This window comes from Lates calcarifer, linkage group LG7_2 (genome assembly GCF_001640805.2).
Source record: "Lates calcarifer isolate ASB-BC8 linkage group LG7_2, TLL_Latcal_v3, whole genome shotgun sequence".
Taxonomy (NCBI): domain Eukaryota; kingdom Metazoa; phylum Chordata; class Actinopteri; family Centropomidae; genus Lates; species Lates calcarifer.
In genome coordinates, this window is record NC_066854.1 from 700240 (window position 1) to 724278 (window position 24039).

Sequence of the window (24039 nt, forward strand, 5' to 3'; positions counted from 1 at the left end):
TACTCTAAAATACTATAAAACACAAGTGGGCGAGCTGAAAGAAGAAAACATTTCACATTCTTGCTTAAAAAATGCAAACTTAATCATCAATTGTCAAAATAACAAAGAAATGTGACTTTTCTGCATCAAAAGGAAGCAAGAGCGAGGGAAGACCAGAGTTTCAGAGCCCAGAATTCATCTGCATTTGTTGTGACAACCTTCACAAACTCCAAGCCATCTCCCCTGAAATAAGAGAGTGTAGAAGAAAGACTCACGGTGAAGAGGTTGGACCGGCGCTTGGACTGCTTTCGGACAGGTGTGGGCGTGTTGGTGGTCTGCGGTACGTCGATGCGGAGCTCCTTCTGGCTGGTGCTCGGCGTGGACGGCACCGACGACGAATAGTCGCTCAAACTGCCGCCGCCGTTACTCGTCTGGACAGAGAGAGAAGAATCAAACCAAAATCAAAGACAAGTTCTAATGTTTGTCGACATTTTCACCCATTGACATTTTATAGTTTTAATTTCACAATAAAAGCAGGGCAGCATTTCAGAATAAAGCCTCTGCAGTGTGTGGGAAAAGTTGTGTGTTTTCTAATGTGTTGGACGTCTCATCAGTGTAATAGGCGTCTCCTGAGTGTAGGGCGAGGCAGCGAACACTTGACAGTAATCAGTGAGAGCTAAAGATGCACCGAGGGCTGTTTATGCGGAGGCGGCGGGAAGATAAACACGGCTCTCGGGGGACGTGGCGCTGCCTGCTCAGACACACTGAGCGATGGCTTTTTAATGAGAAATCGATGGAGGATTGAAGGACGAGGATCGAAGAGCTTAACGGCCTGAAGCTCGAGCAGAGACTGTGTGTAGTTCACTGTGTCGTGCCTTGAACGTAGCAGAGCTTTGTAACAAAATGCACTTTGGTTTGTGGTGAATGTCTGTTTGTTAAGGATGTAGGTGATGCATTTTTGTCTGTTTTTTTCTGCATTAGGATGTCACACACATTTAAAAGATAAACAGTATGAGTAAACAAAAGATTGACAACATAATCTGAACTCAAGGTCCATTTTCAGCTCTTTCCAGAGCTTTCAGCTGCATCTCACAGTCTTTAAAGCTCCAGAAAAAGCTCATAAGTGGACCTTGAGTTAAGATGCATTTGTCAAATTAAGTAAATATCATATTATCTGAAGCTCGTGTCTGACCTGGCTGATGTGGACGGCCGACACTTGCGTGGAGCAGACGGACGAGTGACTCGGCGAGTTGGGGAGCGACTTGCACGGCCCGATGGACAACTGCTGCTTCTTCCTGGTGGCAACGATCTTCTGGGCAACTGCAACACAAAGACATAAGACAACAGGAACACATCCATGAGTCAGGGTTAAAGTAAAACACAAGCGAACAAAGAAACTTCCCAACAGGACACAACAATAATGATATAACTATAAATATCTATATCTAAACATCCTCTCCTCTGATTGGCTGCTCACTAGAAGGTGGGGCGGGTCTGTCATTGATTGACACGGACCTTTTTGCTCCTGATCCGACCGTCTCCATCCTCCCCTTCAGTCTAATAATGGGAGAATAATCGGTGCAGCTGATAGATGACGGTGTGTCAGAGGGCGTCCTCAGGTCTACAACAGGACGGATGAATGAGTGAATGAATGAGGGGGCTGGTGGGGCGGCCGAGCTCAGCATTATTAGGACGGATGGGGTTCTACAGCTGTTGACGTTTCAGGCCAAAATCACCTTGGTACAGGACGTGCTGAACTTTATCCAGCACTTACAGAGCTTCAAAGTAAAGAGACGAGGTGCGATCGATAAGTTCCAAGACTGTAAGTTAGCATGTTAGCACTTCCTGTTCCCTCGCGCTCTTTCAAACTCTCACTAACTTTCTAAGAAGAAAGGCTTTTGTAGAAGAGCTCAGAGCTAAATGAAATGACCAGTTGGAAGCTTAGTGGTGGAGATCAACGCCAAATTCTACTGAACCGATGTTCGCAAACAACCTCAACTGTGACGATGACAATTTGGCAGCTTCATCGTGACAACACTCATCTTTTTTGGCTGCACCAACACAATCAGCAGCCATTTTGGAGATCCAGCACGAGTCGCATATAGATGCTTGACACCATTACAGAACAGGACTGCCAGGTATCGCTGTACAAAGTGACTACTTCAAAGGAGATGGCAGCCATATTCAAACCAGGTGCAGGTTTTCTGGTTATAGGTGCAGTCCTTGGAACTTTTTGATTGCACCTCTAATGTTGTAGAATGCAGGAAAACCAGTCCAATTCCAACATATGATATTCAAATTAGAAAAAGAAGACTGTTTTTTCTTTAATCGTCTGTTTTTGTTCTGAATGGCTTCATCGCACCGTAGGAGGATTTCTTTTAAAAACATCTCAGAGTTTCTTCTTCTTGTCTCTCTCTTGTTGCTGCCCTTGGCTCGGCCCTGTGTCACCTGGAGGTAAATGTTTACGACTGGCTCCTCATTAACGAAGCCGGGGGCTTTAACGAGCCCAATTAAAACAATGGTTTCATCTGCGGACGCGTGAAACGGGCCTGTGTTTATTGGAACAGAGATAATGGAGTCACTAAAGTCTTAACTCTCTCCTGACTCCACTCACACAGTCTCTCCGAGCTCTGGTTGTGAGCTAATGCTAATGTAAATCTGTGTGGAGTCTGGTGGGACTGAGGCCTCACATACATGTCAGGGTGTCCGTCCCGTACCTGGCAGGCTGTATTTTACTTTAAGTGTTAAGAACAGTTATGATAAGGCTGCGCTAAATATTTAAACTGCTCGGTTAATGCAATTTAACTTTATCCATCAATCTCAGTTCTGCTCTGAGAAGCTGCCATTTCTTCTAATGGAAACGTCTCCCCTTTGATCAGATTTATGACGGGGCTGCACCGGGTGAGACATAAAGAGGGAGGGGGGTGAGGGTGGAGGGGGTTAAGCTGACTCTGCAGTGTTTCACTCTTCACTTTAAAGGAAAACTCTGGTGTTTTTTTCACCTGGGCTTTATGTTCCCGTGTTTCTGGTTGTAAATGATTGATAGGGATGAGAATCTGTGGAGTCACTGCACATCAATACCAAACTCCATTGACAAAAACTGTGATTTTACAGAGCGCTGCTGGATACAGCTGTTTATGGCTGTTTGACCACATTTTCAGTCCTCACATAAGGTTTGTTCTGCTGCTTCAAAACTCAGACCTGTCAGTTTTTAGTTGCATTCTAGATCAATTATTTGATCAACACAAAAAGCTGATTTAAACATCATTTCCCACTATTTTCAGATGTTTTATCAGATCAGTTAATTGAAAAAATAATCTGCAGTTGAATTGATAATGAGTTTAATCGTTAGTTGTTAATGTTAATGCAATAATGTTTTGGCATTTTTGTTGGTGATTTTCATTGTTTTAGGCTGCGACTCGTTGTGTGTGTGTGTGTGTGTGTGTGTGTGTGTGTGTGTGTGTGTGTGTATTTAACATGTAATCTGCTGTAATGGGAAGTGAAGCCTCGTCCAGTCGGGGGAGTGACCTCTGTGTGAGGGATGGAGGGGGAGGAGGGAGGGTGACAGCGCTGTGCTCCCTCGTCCATCAGAGCGCTAATTTAATTAGCCTAATTGCACCGACATGAACCCCCCACAACACACACACACACACACAGAGTTCTCCTTCCTCTATTTAATCGGTGATAGAGTGCAGACGCTAACGAGCTGAGATGACCCCTCACACAATCATAACTGTTCATACAGACGCACAAAAACACTGACGCACAAACACTAATTAAAACAAAAGGTTTGTATGTGTTCACACAGCCTACAACCACAGACACACAGACATTAACTGGACCTGGTCTCAAGTAGTTTAGATTCACCTCCTGCCTTTTCTCTGACAGGACACTAGATGGCAGCGTTACACCACGGAAACCAAAGTAATGCTGTATATTAATAATAATTAAACAATAATCAGAAGTAGTTTATATTAGTTGATTGATGTGGACAACTGTCCATCTCAATGTAGGTCCAGAAACATCGCTATGTATCAATACCAGACTCCATTGACAAAAGCAGGAATTTTACCGAGCAGAAAACAGGAGCTGCTGCCTTGATCTGTTAGTGTGTCTGTGTTACTGTGTGGTACTTTTACTTCAGTAAAGTATCTGATTACTTCTTCCACCACTGAAAGTCACACAGTAACACAGACACACTAACAGATGGAGGCAGTGGTATTCCAGCAGCTCCCAGTAAAATTCCTGTTTTTGTCAATGGAGTCTGGTGGTGATAAATAGTGATGTTCCTGTGATGTGAAAATAAGACTTTAAAGCTTCTGTGGGTTTAAACACTCACGGTGTATAGTAATTAAATCACTCACACACTCTCTCACACACACACCACTCATGTCAAATTAGTGCGAATCAGCGTTTCTTCTGCTCGTCATCGTGATGATCCTCCTGATAATGGAGCTGAATATGAGCGCTGTAATTAAAGCCCCGCCCCCCTCTCTCCCCCCACCGCTGGCCGGCCCGACCCGCCACGATCAATCCACACGCCGAACGAAGCGAAGGTCACGGAAACATGCATGTGAGATCAATACCTGCACACATTCATTCATAAAGTGATTTTATTCACCATCGACAAACACGAGGACGTTTGCAAATGTCCTTTAAATCAGAGCGATCTGTTACTCGTTAGAGAATAAAGATAAACAAAAACAATCACAGGTGATCGAGGATCAATCAGGAATATAAATAAATAGGAGCAGCTTCCGCAGGACTGCAGCTCTAACTGAAGCCTGAGGTTAATTAACAAGAAATTAAATCTTAAATGAAGAATGAGAGAGTGGGTATAAAGTTAATTAGCTTGGTAAAATAAGTAAAATATGTATATGAACAAAATTAAGACTCGTATGAAAAGTAGATGAGGATTCAAAAATAATAAAAAACTGACTAGAAGTATATTATGGAATGAAAAAATAAGAAAAGATGTGAGAGAATGAATATTAATTTAAGTTTTAAAAAAGTATTAAAGTTTGAAAATATTAAGAAAATAAAACAGGCCACCAACCAAACTCTGCTCATGTTTCTGAACATTTAAGAAATTTGACAGCATGTCTGTTTTTTTATTTGAATCTATTTTAAATGTATTTTTATTATGTTCTATCATGTTGATTAAAATCTCTATATTCACAGGATAAGACTGTGGATGATTTAAAATTAAAACTATAATTAGAAAAAAATATTTTAATTTCCTGAAGTTTCTTCTTCGCTCAGGTGATTTTATTATGAAATCATCTGTTTCCTGTTTGTGTTTCATCTTTTATTTTGAAAATCTACAGGTGAACAAACTTTAGTTTCTAAAACACAAACTGACAGCAGCTCTGTGTGTGTGTGTGTGTGTGACTGATGATGGTGAGTCTGTCACACACAGATACACACAGCTATAGAAACTCATGAAACACACACACACACTCACAAACAAACTAACGACATCTTCAGTGTCAAATGTGAAACACTTTTACAAACAAACACATCTACAACAACAAATAATAACACAAAATAAACACATGATTACACACACACACACACACACACACACACACACAGAGCTGCAGGCTGCTGTCGTGTTTCGGGCGTCGACAGAAAACATTAAACTCATCGTTCTGCTGGATGATTAAAAAACTGATTAATTTGGGATAATGACGAGAGGAACACAAGGAGACAGTGTCAGACACAATAACACACACACACACACACACACACACACACACTCGGTGGAATAATCAAGAGGATAATAAGGCAGCGTTTAGTGTGGAAAGCTTCCTCCTGGGCCACTGAGAGCTGCGTTTATGATCTACTGCCAAAAACAGCTCCTTTCATTCATGTTTCCACGAGTCCTCCATCACCCGTTCTTCTTCTGTGGTGTCTCCTGACACTGCCGCCACTCGACCACTCTCCCCATTAAAAAACCAACAGTATCTACTTCCTCTTTACGCTTTTACTGATATTTACCAGCTGTGTTATTGAGCGTTTCTGGTGTTAATCAGCAGTCAGTGTTGAGTCTCTGCTCCTGTGCTGCCCCCTCCTGGACAAACACAGCTACTGCTCATCATTAAATCTGAGAACGACACTTTACTGTCTTCTACTGACAGCTACTGTCATTTATCCTGGTTTACACTCACTCACACCATCCTGCTGCCCACAGATACACTCCAGAGAAATAAATGTGTATTCATCCGCCACTGAAAATAGTCCCAAAACAAAAGACCTGAGTGTTTGTAAAAATTCAACCTGTAAACACAGGCTGAGGTTTCAGCCGCAGAGTCTCGGAGTGTAAAGCTCAGGTGGATGCAGACGGATGCCAGAGGCCGACAGACTCACTGCAGCTCCGCTAATTAACCGCAGAGTCCGTGTCATTTATTTCTCTCTAATTACAGCCGTTAACCCTGCGCCTGCCGACCGGCCGCTTCATTAACGTCTCTGCTCTGTCTCTTCATATTAATGTGCTTTCAGAAGGTAAAAAATGAGCCGCAGGGCTTACGATTTGCAAAAATACTCCAGGAAAAAAAAAGTTTTCTGCCTCAGACTTTACTAAAGTTTGGATTTTAACCTTCTTGTCGTCACGTTTTTTCTGAATCAGGATCCAGGATCCAAACAAACAGGAGGAATTAGACGAGGTGTTTGTAGGGGACTATTTTCAGCAGCGTATGAATCCACAGTCCCACTCCACTGGGGTTGAATAGAGAATAATTTAAATTAAAATCTTCAGACCAGGATGAATAATGCCAGGCAGAGTCAGAGGTGACAGGAGAGAGAGATACTGTCCTGATAAATAAACCCCACCCGTCAGGCACCTCCAGGAGCTTAAATCAAACGCTCTGAACGCAGCTTCACTGTAAACAAAACGCTGAAATTCAAGGTCAGACTGATTGTTTCACCACGAGTCTCAGGTCCAACGGAGACCTTGACGACTCGGACACTCTCCTCCTCCTCCTCCTCCTCTTCACCTCGTCTCCTTCCTCCTCCTATAATGTCTGATTCTTTTATTAATCCCGTCGGGGAATCGTCTCTTTTTGTAGGTCTCCCCCCTCCCTCACCCTCCCTCCTTACCTTCCTTCCCCTCGCTATGATAAAACTTAATTGCTGTTCGGTTTGAGCTAAATAGCTGAGCGGGTCCATTTAATTCTTAATTGACGTGTGATTAAGAGCGACCGAATGGGGCATCGGGGGGTGAGGGGGTGAGGAGGCGGGGGGAGGAATGTCACCTTCCCAGAGGACTGGACTCTGCTTTCCTGACCACAAAGATCGGTTCTTACCGTCCTGGAAGACTCGCTCCACGTTCAGGCCGTAGGTGGCGCAGGTTTCGTAGTAGGTGCAGCGTTTGAGGTCGTTGGACAGTTTCCTGGCCCGGCTGTCGTCGATCACTCGGGGGTTCGCTGAGCTGATGGCGTCTGAGAGAGGAAAGGGAAGAGAGGGAGGTCGTGTTTAAAATCGCTCTTCAGCGTCAGGAGGACTTTGAGAAAACGACGGAAAGAAAAGTTAAAGAGTTAAAGATAAAAAAGAGGAGTTATGTTTACATTTATTCACACAGCTGATACTTTAATTTATTTTAATTTATCTAAGTAAAGGCCATTTTTAATGACATAAACTTTCACATTAGGTCTTTGATTCAGTGTCACATCTTCCCATCATCACTAATAACTAAGAGATGATGATGCTCTGGCGCCCTCTGCTGTTTGATGTGTGCTGGTGGAGGACTTTTATTTTCCAGGGGACCCTGAAGGCAGACCCAGGCAGATTCAGACCAAAGCTCACATTTATATGAACCAGAGTAAAGACAGATCCTGCAGGTATCTTCATTGTCTTCACAATCTTCTACTCTGTGAGGATTAGTTGTTTTATATCATTATACTCTGAGCATCGGTCAAATCAGGACATGTGAAATCACTTCTCTGGACTTGGATTATGACGCATATTTTTCACTGTTCTCTGATGATTTATGGACTAAAATATTAACTGATAAAATCACAGCAGATTAATTTAAAAAACTGCATCTTAATGAGTTTAGTTTATTTAATTTATTTGTCAGGGACAGTGTCTGTTTGCTGATTTCCTTCTGAAAACAGTAAAATAACTAATGCAATTACTACAATAATAATTGATTTTAAACAGATTGTAAATGTAAGAACTTTTGCTTGAAAAACAGTAAAAATGAGTGATCAACTGATTAATTTCCTTTCAGTAAAATAATGGTTTCAGCTTTATTTTACTCCACTGTAAAACTTATTCTACTGTAGGTGGGTTATTAACTGTTATCATGATAATACACCACTAGGTGGCAGCAAAGGTGTAGCATTTTTTGTTCATGTTGTGTGTGTGTGTGTGTGTGTGTGTGTGTGTGTCGGACCTTGCGTGCCGACCAGGACCAGCGGCAGGTCGGCGGTGTTCCTGTAGTTGGCGAGGCGGCTGAAGTAGTGATAGACCGTCTGGAAGCTGATCTCGTCCTCCAGACTGAAGACGAAGATCACGGCGTCCACCCACAGAGCAAACTGCAACGACGATAAAATAACTTTATTAACACTCCTGAGACTTTACACAGGCTTTATTTAAAGCAGAGAAGAAGTGAGGGAAGAGGAGGATGAAGCTGTGAAAGGTGGAGGAGGTGAAGAGCAGCAGAAAGAAAACAAGTGAATTATTCATGGTTTTTCTGTCTAGACTCACATTAGAAATCCATTTGGTCAGTTTACAGGACAGAAAAAACCCTGACCTGACCCAGATTCATCCAGGACGGATTCTCTTTTATCACGCACCCTAAAAATCTGACTGTCTCACAAAACAAGTCATTTTCAGATGGTTTTACAATTATAAATAAAGTTTTAATGAATGAATCAAGATAAATGTGAGTCACACTCTGATCTGATCTGTGTTGTAGGTGGAGGTAACCAAACCTCCATCACTGTGTAAATCAGACTGTAGAGGACGGAGATTTGAACAGTTTCTGGTTCAGTTCTAACAGAAGAGTCCAGACATTACTTTAAATCTGCTGCTGTTAGACGCCATAACCAATATCCAGACACCTGGCTTCATTATAACAAATGTTTCTCCTCAGTAAAAGATCCAGTCTCTCCTCCTTCTATTAAAACTTAATGTAGTAAAGTTATCTCACCTTCGTATCTGGAGATTTGTGTTTGAGTTTGCATTACTTTGTATGAGAATTACAGAACATTAACATGAGTAAAATGTGTTTTTATCCAATAATATACCGGTATGTTTAGTAATACAGGTGTGTTTGGGGTGCAGTTCTCACCTGAGCCTCCGGGGGGCCTCCTTCATCTCTGATGAGCAGCAGGTGACTCTGACCGTCGACCACGATCTCCTTCTTAAATCGACCACCTGCAGGAAACCAGGACAACAGTCAGAGAGAGAAACAACTGGAGGATCAGAGTGTGTCTACAGAGGGGGGGTCTGATCGATCTGATTGATCTGATTGATTGACTGATTGATCTGGTGAAGGATGATGACGCTACATGAGAGGAGAGTGATTAAAATGACTGGAAAACGTAAAAACTACAGAGAGTTGATGACCACCTGCAGCTGAAGGTGAGGATGAAGCTCTGCAGGTAAACCTTTGACCTTTGACCTTTGACTTTTAGCTACAAGTTGAATCCAGTTCACCAGTTCCTCTGAAAGCTGAAAAACCTCAGATCAGTTCTGATATTTTTAGTTTCTGGGTCGGCTGGGAGCCATGAATCAGGAAGTGTTCACGCTCTCCTGGGTTCACATTTAAAAATATTTCGAGGTTAAACTTCGGTCGACTCCTGATCTGATTCTCTCCCACGACTCGTCCTTTACACATTTTTATTTTTAGCTCAGGATGCTTCAGTATCAGTCATTAACCCTCGACTGCACACATTACTACTGCATCATGGGAGAAAATATTAGTTTTTATCTCTTCAAATCAACATGTGAAAATCAGTTTAAACTGCAAAAATAAACATCAGTTTCTCAGTGTTTTTCCTCATTGTAAACTAAACTCCAGTTAAAATATGCTGAGGAGATTCTCTACACCTGAGGAGAGTGATATCCTGGTGGTTTAAAGGTCATGTGACACATTCCAAACACCTGATTGGTGATGTGAAGGCCAATCAGAGTTTCAGTTCATTTTTAAATATCATGAAGTCGCAGAGAGCGGGTATCTCCCTGTCTTCATCCTTTTAAATGGTTTTTATTCTGTTTACATACTTTTAAACCTCTTTCCTTTCTATTCAGTCACTGGTTATTTATAGAATTTGTATTCTTCTTATATTTGAGTGGATTTTTTGCTCACAAACTCACACGTTTCTGCGCCACATCGCTGTAAAATAAACGTTTTGGGTGACTTGTTCCTTTAAGAGGAGAGTTGTGGGTTGTCGTCTCTTCCTGAGGATTTACAGGAAGTCTCTCTCCAACTAAAAACAGCGCCCAGACGTTTATTTCAGGATCAGCGGATCTTTGAACGGCGTGGACGCAGAGAGAGGCTTCTCTGCCCAGAGAGGGTAATGACACGGTGGATGTTTACGCAGTGGTGAGGATGGGAAGAGGCAAGAAATAATCTGGTTCCTCAAATCATTGCAGTGAGTCTGTGAGGAGGAGTCATGTGATGTACATGCACACAGCTGGAGGAAGATGATTTCAAAATAAAACTACAGACATGAAGGACGGAGCTACGTGTTGAGTCACAGCAGCCGATCGAGTTCAGCTTCAGTGAAGAACGGTTTCATTCTCCTGTCTTTACCCTGAGCATTGTGGGTAATTTTGAGTCTTTTAATCACTCAAGAATCAGAGATTTTTTAAAGGTCACTGCCAAGAGCTTCATCCATCCTTCATCAGGAGGTTAGAATACGTCGTCTGAACAGGGCTTCTTCCTCAGGACGCTACAGTGAGTCGTTATCAGAAAGTAATGAGACAGGCCGCGGCTAGCTGGTTAGCATGCTAACATCAGGGATAGAACTAGGAGCAAAACAATGGCGTCGCTTTCTACCTCTGGAGACAGCTCTTGGTGAGTAAAGGGATGAAGTTTGATTTATGTTTCTTCTAGACTGGTGAGTAAACAGCTGCTAATGCTAACATTAGCTATGTTAGCTAACATTAGCTACGTAGCGATAGCAAAAACGTACATAAAAAATGTAAGTCTGTAATATTCCAATAATATCCTGGAGAGATCTAATCTTAGAGGAAATTCAATGTTCTTTTATTATTACAAACCTTCTAATCTTTTATTACCTGTAGAGATATTTCACACTCTTACATGTTTAGTTGACCTGTTTTGTGTCGAGTAAAAGAATCTAAGAAGCGCCTGTAGCTGGCAGGAGTTCCTCTTTAATAGGATGCTATCACCTGGTGAGACAGAGTCTCAGCTGTGAGAAATCCAGCTGCCTCACAAGGTTAAGACTCTGTGAGTTATGCAAGAAATTTATCTCTAATTTGCCCGTAATTAGCATCAGATTACACTGCTCTTTCTAGGAAACGTCATGGAAATTAGTGGGTAATTATGGAGCTGTGAAATAAAGTCTGTGATTACTGCAGTGGCAAACTGCTGGCTCCACATAAAGAGGAAGAAATAAACCTTTAAAAAGTCTCAGCTTTTATTTTTTATTCTGATGCTTCCCAATCGAATGAATAAACAAAGACGTAACGCTGCTGAACCCGAGCTGTTCTCAACACGCTGCTGTCCTAAATCACAGGATCGATGGATGGAGGGATAAATGGAAAAGAGGAGACAGACAGAGAGAGAGAGAGAGAGGATAGTTACCTGCATCCACGTCAGCTAGTTTTTTACAAGAGCAGCCCAGAAAGAAGAAAGAGAGGAAACAAAAAGCAAAACAACATCAGCAAAGATGCAGCCACAGTTAATGCGAGCACAGTCAAACCCAGACACCCAGAGAAAAGACAGATTCATGACAAGAGAGTGAAAGAGAGAATAAAGCAGAATAAATAGAAACCAAGAGAAACAGTTTTATTTGCAGGTCAGCTGGAGGTCAGAGCAGTAAACACATCACAACATGTCAGAGATTTAAACCATCATGGCTGGACCTGTTTACTCACGACAACAATTCATCCTTTAAATATTTTACAATAAAGAACAGACTCCTCTCTGGCTTTGAGGATTGCAGCTTTTTCTTGGTCTTGTGTTAAAACAAATGGAATATTTTGGGGGTTTCAGGCTGTTGCTTGGAAAATAAAACAGTAATTTGACTTTGATAAATGGACGAATACACAAGGAGAAGATTAAAACGTTTAAACACGGAGAGAACAACTTCCTCGTTTCTTTTTTTCCATTAAAGTCAAATGAGAAAAAGCATTTTTTAAGGGAACAATAGAATCTGTGACTGATGTTTGGCGACTTGTGCGAGCAGCAGCAGCGTTAGTTTGGTGGCTGTGGGTGATTTCCCAACCAGAGCTCTTTTCTGTTTTAATGGAAACCATGTGCTGCTGCTCAAACACTCGACTGGAGTTTAACTTTCTGCGGTTTCGTCGAGGGGGGGCCATTTCAAAACAAGCAACCGCTCCCACCTCCCACCTCCAGTAATTAACTGTATTCTCTGGTATTTATGAACCTCAGCTTTATGTTCCCATGTTTTTGATAATGACAATGGTCCACCTCAAAGTATGTCCACTAAAGTTATCAGTACCAGACTCCATTAACAAAAACAGGAATTTAACAGAGCAGAACACAGGAGCTGCTGGAATACACTGCTCCATCTGTTAGTGTGTCTGTGTTACTGTGTGGTACTTTTACTTCAGTAAAGTATCTGATTACTTCTTCCACCACTGAAAGTCACACAGTAACACAGACACACTAACAGATGGAGGCAGTGGTATTCCAGCAGCTCCTGGTTAAATCCCTGTTTTTCTCTATGGAGTCTGGTAGAGATATATAGAGATGTCAGACAAGCAACGATTCTGATGATGAATCCATCTTTAAACTCAACTAATGTTTATTTCCACCATAGATTAATTATTTAGTTTATAAAATGTCAGAAAATAGAAAAAAGATGACGTCTTAAATGTCATTTTAATGCAACATAAAACTGAGAAAAGCAGGAAATCTTCATGTCTGAAAACAGCATTTTTGTATGAAAAAATAACTTTAAAGATGAACTGAATATAAGATAGTTGCAGATTAGTTTTCAGTTGAGCCACTAATCAATTAATTGACTGATTGTTGGTCTTGACGGAGGACATTTTAGAGACATTTTAAACAACCTGTCAATCAACCAATATTTTCTTTTCCTTCTTTGATGATTTAAATTTAGAACGTCTTTAGGGGTCAAATATGAGAAGCTCCATGTCTGATTGTCCTTGAACGCAGCATAAAGAGGAGTTTTAAAGAGCAGAGTTTGTAGAAAAACCAAAATGTTGACACTGAAGTTTCTGACTTTTTCGTCTGCTCATTAACAGGAGCTGATGTGAGCCGGGTCGTCTGCAGCCGAGGCTCCAGTCTCCAGGACCAGAATAGTTCTGGTTGGTGGCTTTGTGGCGCTGTGGTTTCACTGCCGCTCGCAAAAAGCCACCAACTCCCGCTCCCAATCAGTCGCCATGGGAATCCAGGCCGCTGCGTATTTTTAGATCCCAGGAATTTCAAAACAACACATCAGATTCCTCCGCTCTTTTCTTCCCCTCCAGCTCCTTTTATTTCTCCTGGTTATGCAACGATTTCAAAGAGGTTTTTTATTTTATTTTAATTGGAGTGGAATCGCCACTTCCTCGACGGGCGGCGGTGCCAAGTAATTAGATCAAAGATTTCAGGGGGGAGCTGTTGTTTAGGGCCGGCTCGGACACGGTATGTGAAGCTGCTTGAAAAGCCGTGTCGTGTTGCTTTTGGCAGAGCTGCGGTGTAATTAAGTCTGAGCGATGGAGGGATGGTGGAGGACGGAGCTGCAGAGCCACAGAGGGAGTTTGAAGAAGAGCGACGTCACTGCTGAGGAAGACTTTCTCATTCTTTCAGCTCAGAGATGTGCTGAGGGGATTCCCCGTCACCACAGAGAGACTATTCCTGTCCTCCAGCCTCTGGAGTCTCTTCCATCACCTCTGATCAGCAGCAAATGAATTCAACAATCAAACCATTTCAGTGGCTGATGTACAACTGTAACACTCAGATCAGAGCTGGTCCAAGGCTGCGGTCCAACAGTCAAAACAATCTCCTCTCTGAACCACTTCTCCTCCACCTCCATGGAAAACGTCACGAGGTTTCATTCAAAACAAATCTACACTCACACGTGTGGAGCTCAGCCAATCAGGAAGAAGTTTCTGATTAAACCTGTACGTGGATCTACTGCAGTGCGTCGCTTTAAACGCTGCTGCTGCAAAGAATCATGGGAGCTCCAGCGTCTCCTGGTACAGCTCTGATCATGGCTGACACTGGGTCATTTACCTCAGTGTGAACCTTCCTGAGTAAAGACGACTAAGGAGAGGAGGGGGTGCCGTCCCATGATTCCTTGCAGCAGCAGCGTTTACAGTGATGCACCATCGTAGTTTCACAGCAGTCCTTCCTGACTCTTTCAGACCAGAGTTCATTTCTAAAGGAGGTTTTTCCTGGCAATTCGACCTCAGCCCTGGTTCCGGCAGCTAAAACGGTCTGGTGGGCCGATCCCGGGTGGGCGAGGTTTTCATCCTAAATAAACAATGTTTGATGGTTTTCAAGGCTTTAAACACACAGAGAGGTCAGTCCCGAGGGCGGAGGGGGTGGGTCTCTGTCTCCAGAGAAGGTTCAGACCACCGGTCTGTTCTTGAGGATGAAAGAGCCTGAATCTGCTTCTGTTGGTCCTCAATCACCAACACTTCAGGAGCAGTAACAGTAGAAGTAGAAGCAGCTTCTAATCTCCGACCTCCAGAGAGTGGTGAAATATTCACCATATTATAAATAAGGAAACATGGGGGTTAGTAGAAGTGGGTCTCTGCCTGGAGGGAGGGGGAGCTGCTGTACTGTACTGTATGTGGGGGGTTTAATATTAGATGAGGAATATGGCCATCACTGCAGGGCGTGTGAGCAGCAAACTACAGTTAGCTCTTTATTTCTCACACAGGAGCCAACGGACGTCTGCAGTAAAAACCTTCTTCTAAAGTTTTATACCTGGTCCTCTGTCTGTCTGGAAAACAGTCAGTTATTTATTTCAGATAAATCCTCGTTATTAACCTGAATCCTCATGTCCTCACTTCTCTCTAACATCTTTAAGACCTGGTTTGTAATCAACCAGAGTAACCAGTAATATTAAAGAGTTTAAGAACTAAACCTGAACCAACTGGTCGATTCACCTGCAAATACTGTGATGCTGATTCATTGTTTTCAAGCAAAAAACTGAAAAAATGCCAAATTCTGGTCTTGATGAGCTGTTTTTCTTTGTCCTATGTCAAAGTTTATTGATAATATTGTATTTCTGGACAGTGGACTGGTGAAGGAGCTTTTTGAAGATATCAGTTTGGGTTGTAGAAGTCTGCACAGGTTCTCCAGTATTTTCTTGGAGGTATAATTTCTCTGAAACTGAGGCTGAAGCCACATCTTATCTACCTGACGCCCTCAGTGCTGTGGTCTGAACTCCTCTTATATTTTCCCAAACATTCTTCTTTAACTTCAGAGTGAAACCTCTTTAAAAAATGACCCATGTAGTTTCAGCGATGGACCGTGAAGCTCCCGACTGTCTGCTCTGTTTTATCACTGTTCTGCTCTGTTGGTCAAATCTGTGCTTCTGTTTCCCTCTGAGAGCAGGACCAGGAGACGGAGGACGGAGAGAAGAAGCCTTGTAGAAACATGGAGATGCAGGAGGCAGGAGGAGGAGGAGGAGGAGGAGGAGGAGGAGGAGGAGCTTTGAGCGGTTGCGTGCAGGAGACGGAGGTTGTTAACGTCTTGTTTTGCCAGCCGGGAGTTTAATCCAGCCTCAGTTCATTACATTCTCCTCGTATTTAAAAAAAAAGTGATTTAATCTACTTTTCTTTTTTTATTTATTTCCTGGGTCTAATCTTGAAAGAGACGGGGTGGGGGGGTAAATCTGGAGTGAATCTGAGTGAATGAACAAACAGATCCAGCCTCGTAAAAAAGCAGAGAGGTGAAAGAGTGGTGTTCGTACCTTCAGGCGACTCCTCCTGGACGTACGTTCCTGTCAGGTACCTGTGGACCAGCGCTGACTTACCACTGGCCAGGTTACCCACAATGCCCTGCAGGGGAGGAGAGGAGGGATGAGTCAGTGTTAACTTAATGTTAATGTGTTAATTAAAAAGAAGAAAACCACATGAAGAAGCCACTCACCACTTTGAGTTCTGGTACCGTTCGACTCAGCGTCCACTCCTGACTGTTCACAAACGCATCTTTAAAAGACAAACACAGAAAAACACACATGAATCAGCTGCAATGAACACGTGGTGCCTTCAGGTGCTCATTCACCAGCTGGTTTTGTCAAATGTCGAGCGGCCTCAGCAGTTCCTCTCTGACGACACGCCTCAGGCTGCTCAGTAACGAGGGATCCAATCTGTTCCACTCAGTGGTGTCATGTGGAGCAGGAGAGGTGAGGAGGAGGAGGAGGAGGAGGAGGAGGAGGAGGCTCGTTAGAGCTGACAGACGACTGACAGGAGGCCGAGGGTCACGGCAGACCAAACCAGGAAACAGGACACATACAGAAATAACACGGGACTCAAGATTCTCCTTCACCCTCACTGGCTTTTATTTTGTAGGCTTATATTTCAAAGTAAAAGCAGACTCATGACCTGGTTTATCTGATGCACATTAAGGCCTCCACTGAATGAGTGTGCGTTGTGTTTTAAGATCCAGAGCGGAGGCAGCAGGGCTGAGAGGTCATGGGAAATGAGGAGGGGGTGGTGGAGGGTGGAGGGTGGAGGCGAACTGATCTTCCTCCCACACACACATTTACTGTTGCTGTCTGCTTTAGTTCAGATTAAACTATCAGAGCGTGATAGTGAGGTGTTATCAGAGGAGGGTTGGTCCTGCTCAGACCCTCAACACACGACTCCAGCTTCTCTTTTTATTTATTGTTCCTCACTTACACAACAGTTTCAAAGGAGAGTTGTGAAGCATGTTCTCACTTATGCTGATAAATCTGGAAATTAAAAGCAGCTGTTTACAGCGTCTACAAGTCCATTTCTCAGGGTTACGGTTCTGAAACATCCAAAGATTTCGAGGCCTTTTCAGCCGCCTGCCTCTTTCCTGACACTTTGTCTCTCTGTTTCTGCTGCATCATTTACCATCGCCTTCAGCACACATCCTCTACCAACCAGTGTTTCAGATTTTACAGAGGAAACAACAGGTGCGAGTGTTACGGCTACAGCCCCTGGAGAAGACGAAGCTAAAGTTATCTCAGTTTGAACATGATAACAGCAGTACAGGAAAATATAAAAATGTCAGCAGCTATGCAAAGTTCTCTGTCTACACTTCAACATCTTCAAGACAACTTCACCACCTGTAATGAAGCTCAGTGACGACTTAAAACCACCTACCGAACCCTGTGAACCTCCTCAGGGACCACATGAACCTCAGACATCACTAAAACCTCTTAAACGGCATCCACAGCCTCCTGCAGGACCAGTCCAGGTCTATAGGTCTCTGCGACACCTCGGCCTCTGTGTTAACTAGGCCAGTGGGCCACAGTCACTTAAAGCCTTCAGTCCCTTTTTTACTAATTCATCAGCAGCAATCTGTGTCAGCCTGAAGACTCACAATGTCTCTCCACCAGAGAGAGAGAGAGGAAGTGCTAAAAGCCCTGGAGCTGGATGGCGTCTGGACTGTGTGAAATCTGTGGAAATAAACAGGAGTTTTTCTGATTTTGAATCTTGTTTCTCATGTTGAGGAATCCCACTGAGGTCTGGATGAAACATTCCAGGAATGTTCAATGATTTTCCATGTCCTCATGGTCTGTTAATGTCACGTTTTAAACTATGTTCAGGACCTAAAAGGCGACGTTTCCAAGCATCTGAAAAGCCAGTTGAATCCAGACAATCACACTGACAGTGTTTCAAGACTGAATTTATGTTGTTGGATGGAAGTGTGAGAAACCAAAGAAAAAAACAATCAAATGTGCTGCATTCCTTCTAAATCAGATGCTCTACTGTGAAAGATGTTTTTGGTTTTGGGCTGAAGATAAACAAAGACACGCCTTTGATTTTTCTGCTTTGTTTCTGTTGGTTCAGTGACTTTAACTCTTCTCAGACACAAACACATTAAAAACACCACTCTCTTCTTTTTCTAGGAGGAAGCGTAACGGCCGAGGATTTAGAAACGAGCTCGTGTCTGTTGTGTTAATGAAGACTGACCTGCTGACCTCGACAGTCTGACCTCCATGACTCTGACTCCGTGTCTAAAACAAGCCACAAAATTAGCTGAATTTTAACCAGAACCTGCTTCACAATCAGCTTCTGTTTGTCCAGTTTTAAGCATAAAAAACTGAAAATTAAAACACACTGAGTTCTACTGTGAAGCTAATAGAGGCACATTAACGCTGCCGGTGGACCCTGAGGCCATCTGTGATCGCCTGCTCCAGTTTCCATTGACCCGCTGTGTCCCAGAAACCCACCAGCCGTCAGACCCGTGGTTTGGACTGTGCTCATTTAAATAAAACAATAAAACCAGATCTGGAGCCGCAGGAGCTGCTTCAGGGCTCTTAATTTACTGGTGCATTCTACCAATTAACTGATCAATCAAACAAATAAGGCTGCAACTAATGATTATTTTCATCAGCGACTGATCTGTCAATTATTCTGGTCGATAAAACATCAGAGAAAAAACTCCTTTACTATTCAACAAAAGCCTAAACCAACATCTTTTGACTTTATTGTCATGTACCAGAAAGAAACTCATAAAACACTGATAATATTTGACTTTAAGAGCCCATATTTAGAATTTATTGTAAATAATAAACAGTTAAAACTGTGTTTAACTCTTTATATTGTAGCTACAAGCAGATATAAGGATATTTAAATTCTTTAAAGTTCACTGTTCCTCACATTTAAGAAGCTGGAACCAGAACATTTTGCCATTTTCTGGTTATAAAATGACTCAAAATGATTAATTGATTATCAGAATATTTGTTTTGTTGCTGGCTCAGAGAAGAAAACAGATGTTGTGTTTTCCTCCAGCTGTTGCTGTTGCTGTGATACAGTGAAAACACAGCGTGTTTGTTTCTGCTGTTTTCCACTCGTAATAATCCACCAACATCTCTGTGTGCTCGGCTGGTATCTGTCTGGAAAGAATCCAGAGAGAAGCTTCCCTATTGGCCGGCGGACGCACAGAGGGGGATATTGTTGAGGGTTTTACAAACGCCGGCCTGTGTCGGGGCCGACCCCCCCACCACCTCTCTGCCAGGCAGGATGTTGATCCAGCTGCTTCCTGTTTTCAGGGAGGCCCTCCAGTTCCCCTGTGCGACCCACCGGCAGGGAGGGGAATCTCGATTAGCAGCTCCACCAGGTGATAAACCATCAGCTGCTGAGACGGCGGTGAGAGGGTTTTAAAGGAACATCCCACCAACAACGATCTTAGGAATAGAAGTACGCTTTTATGAAAGTGTTTAAGTCGTGTCTACGACCTATACCAAACACGACGTGATCGAGACGACGACAAGATCGGCAGATGTTCGCGGCTTAACGCCTCAGCTAAAAACTTGAACCTGCATTTAGGCCGATAAACATATCTAGAGCTCCAGTAATTAGTGGAATAACCCAACAGTCAATCAGAAACATGAATCACTAACTACTTCAATACTCAGGTAATTCATCAATAAAGCTAAAACATCAAACATTCCTCTGGTTCCAGCTTGGACTGTTTTAAGAACTGTTTTCTGTTCATAGATTTAAAAACCAACAATCATTAGCTGCAGCGTAAACATCAGAAACATCTCCTCTGTATGTTCTGACATCATGTATACTGATCAAAATACTGATACTGTGGTAGTTCTCTGTTCTGCTGAGGAGTGGCTGAATACCACACAGGCAATGGAGGAATAAAAAAAGATGCTGATTGGACAAAATTGTGTCGAGTAAGCACGTGGAGGGAAAGTCCGGACGAGTTTCAGAGGGGCAGGGAAAAAGAAAAGATGAAAAGAAAACATCTGGGAACATGTGGGCGAAACATCAGTCCATCAACTCATACACAAACACAAATATGACCTTCACCATTGTATTCATGGGACGGACAAGTTTGGAGGACGAGGAAGACGAAGGATGAAGAGTCAGAAAAACAGAAAATATCAAAGCAGGAAGTCAAAGTTCATCCATCAAGGACCAAATCTGACTCAGGAACAAGAATCCTTCCACAGATAACTCCTGAGTTTAGCTTCTCACAACCAAACAAACATGATCGACTGTGATATTCTGACGCTTGAAATGCTCAGGAGGAAAAAAACCTCACTGTATTTTAGTTTTCAAAACGAGAAGAAGAAGGTGCTTTACGAGGTGTTTCAGGATATACTGAAGCTTTACCACCTCCAAGAAAGAGAGGAGGAAAGTGAAAGAGGTGAAGAAGAACTGATGGTTTAAGAAAAAACGAGGACAGGGTGAAAACAGATGCAGAGAGACAGCTGAATGAGGACGAGAAGGATGCAGAGCTCAGGGAGGGAAACATGGAAATGAGAGCGAGCGCCGTGGGACTGAAAACACTCCTCCATCCATCCCTCCATCACTTCATCCCTCTGTGCCAACACAGAGCTGCAGAAACAAGGGAGGACGGAAAGAAAAGATTAAAACACAGCAAAAGAGGAGGATGAGGAGGGAGGGAGTCTTCAAAGTGAAGCATCAGGACTCCTGGCGCTCTCTGGAATAATCTCCATCACTAATTCTCTTTCATTTCACTGGTTTGTTTCTATTTCTGTGGTGGTTCTCCCTCAGAGAGCTGGGGAACATGTACGAGCAGAGACATGTTCTCACACTGTTCCAGGGTCGTTAAGAAAACGATGCTCTGCATGTGAATCTGATAATTGGTGACACTGAATAATCGCTGGTGCTGCTGGTGTTTGACGAAGACAATTTAAAGACGTCTTAAAGTGAATTCAGCATCTTACCCAATAACATCAGAACCAGACTTTACAACCTAAAACTCAGAGTTACAGCAAACACATGTTTGCTGTAACTCTGAACCTGTGGAGTCCAGGACCTTTAACCTTAAAGAATCCAAGACCTGAAACCTTCAACCAAATAGATCCAAGACTTTTGATCTCACAGCAAATGAAGACCTTTTAAATCCAGAACAAAAAGATCCAAACAATATTTAGTTTACAAGGATCCAACATAATTGAACGTTCGCACACGCCAGTCCTTAAGCTAACGTCCTTGATAACCCTTTAAAACCAGAATCTACAGAACCAAGAACCTGTGATCATAAACCATAAACAGCCTGTAAAAGTCAGGCTGCAACACCTAAATATTCAACACAACTGACTGACATATTTGTGTATTTCGAGGGCCACACAAAGAGAGTGTGTTTACACGAAGGCAGCTGGAAGACGGAAACACGACGACTGAGACGCAGCAGGAATAAACAAGATAACAAGGACGACGGGCAATCTGATCTAACGAGGTCCGAGCCAGAGACTCGGTTCCAGTTCCTGAGTTGCGCTCGAGTTCGATTAGGTTCAAAAAACCTCTTATAACGACAAGACATCACTGAGAGCTTCAGCATTAAAGAGGATAATGGACAGAGAGGAGATAGTATATGAGAGAAGAAAAAGAACAAAAGGAGCAAAAAGGAAGTGAGAGATAAAACAAGATGGAGATCAAACGATGCAAATGAAAGCCAGGGCTGCTCTGAGTTTCATTTCCTCGCTGGGAGTTTAAATTTCCACCATCCTCTGTGCATCACACTCTGTTGAGGAGACATTTTTAGCATCATTATTCTTTGGTTTACTTCTATTGGGGGATAATTATGCTTTAAGTGTTGGGTCTATGACGCAGCTGTGGGCAATAACTCGAACCTGTTTCTTTATTTGTTTATTTTCAGTCAGATTGTTTCCATTAAAGCTGCTGAATCAGGTTATTCCTCCATATAAGCCCTCATCATCCACAGCGGAGCAGGCAAAGACATTATGATCTAACTGTTTACGAGTCAGATGTTTCAGAACTGAAGATCTGAAGGCTGCAGGCTGATATAAACTGAGCTCAGACTTGTTTAAAGTCGCAGTGTCAAAACACTCGGAGCCTCAGCTGAACCTGACGTGGACGAGTCACCTGGAGCACAACAGGTACGACTAAAACTGAATATTTATACATGAAATACTGACACAGTACCAGAATATTCAGGAGGGACTGGAAGGACAGGAAAGCTGGACAGTTAAAGTATAAATGAGGTGCTCCGACGATGTTAATCCCTCTGGGAGTGTTGCTGGCTTCAGTCAACCAAACATCCAAACCTCTGGGATCAACAATCCTGAGCTATAAAAAGGTTGGTTTTCTGGACCTTCAAACGCCTGTTAGACTGAAACCTGCTTTATACAGTGGAAACTCAGCTTGCAGCATCACCAGGTTTCACAGCGATATGAGCAACAACAAGTCATCATGCAGCTCTACCTGCAACTAATGATTACTTTCATCATGCAGATTATCTGTTGTTTAGTCAATGAAATGAGGCTAAAGGACGATCAGCAGTGAATCTGATTAACCAAGAATATAATTGGTATTTAAATCAATAATGAAAATAACTGAAAGAGACAGGTTTTATGCTCAGGTGCTCAAAGTGGACGTTTGTGCCAAATGTGAGGACATTTCCTCAAGTCTGTTACTGAGATATCACGTTCACAAGAAAGAGACAGACGGATTTATGGAGGCAACATATGAATGGACAAACTGAGAACTGCTGAAGCCTTTAGGATGTACAGTGAAATATATTTTGTTAAGGTTATATTTGTGTTGATTTGTGCATCAACAGAGTAAAAATCAAAGAGTGAAAAAGCTGCAGCATGAAGAGAAAACATCGACTGAACAACACCTGGAAACAGGCCAGGAGGTGACGGACGGACGGACGGATGGAGAGTGATGGAGGTGTAAATGGAGAGAAGAGATGAAGGAGTGAGTGTCAGATGAGGGGGGGGTCATGGAGGGGGCAGCAGCATCAAAGTATCAGTGAGACACAAATGGATGAAGTGTAGAGAGAGAGGGAGGAAGTCTGAGATAAAAGACGATATCAGAGTCAGACAATAAAGAACAGATGGCGGCCGGCCAACAACGCCTGCGGTTTGTTGTCGTGTTTCAACATGCGACACGCTGCAGACCTGACGTGTGCCGCCACCAACAACGATGACGACACCTGAATCAAACCCTTGTCTCACTTTCTCTCTGACTTTTTATTATCGCTGCAGTGCCGGGTTTTTCGTGTCTCAGGGGGAAAACCGTGGTTAAATTCTTCTTTCCTGAGTCATAACGCTACTGAAACTCAAACCATTTCCTGTCAGAGACTCATCCAGGAGCTGCAGATCAAAGATTAGACCATTTCACTGCAGATATTTAGACTTATCAAAGCAGGAAACAGCACAGGTGGAATTAATAACGAGTCAAAAAGCCTTCAATTATCGATTGTGAGAGAAAAAAACTGGATAATTTGCTGCTTTTCCTTTAAATATTGGTCAAAAACAAGTCACCAAATCTGCAAAACTGTGATTTTATTCCTGTTTTCTGACATTAATTAAGTCAAATAATAAAGGAAATAACTGTTAATTAAAACAGCCTGGAGCTCAGAACCATGAACATCCACTGATAACTGAAGTTTACTTTTCTAAATAAGTTTATTGTTTAGTTAGAAAGAGAATAGTTGCACACATATTCCATCTAAGAGGATCAAACCTTTATTTATTATTTAAATGGACGACATTTTGACATGCATTATTGAACGTTTTGACCTGACTGGGACAAAATATTATCTCCCTCAGTAAACCTGTGGTTTCAGCTCAGTCTGCAGACGCTGGTTTGACTCCTTTTTATTTTCTACAGTTCAACCAGCAGTTCTTTTTATTTGCAGTGTAATTTCCACAGTTAATCGATTGATCATTTGGTGTATAAAAGGTCAGAAGTAACAGTTTCCAAAGACTTGAAAGAGGAAAAACAACAGTG

General features: G+C 42.6%; 1 protein-coding gene across 1 annotated transcript in view; it reads right to left on the minus strand.

Moving 5' to 3' along the window:
• The window catches only part of agap1 (ArfGAP with GTPase domain, ankyrin repeat and PH domain 1), a 90751-nt gene that overhangs the window by 50372 nt on the left and 16340 nt on the right, over positions 1-24039 (minus strand). Inside the window, 8 exon segments of the mRNA XM_018661316.2 lie at positions 255-410; positions 1172-1299; positions 7284-7418; positions 8375-8516; positions 9275-9360; positions 11759-11773; positions 16071-16158; positions 16250-16308. Of these exon segments, the coding sequence (XP_018516832.1) occupies positions 255-410; positions 1172-1299; positions 7284-7418; positions 8375-8516; positions 9275-9360; positions 11759-11773; positions 16071-16158; positions 16250-16308 (809 nt within the window).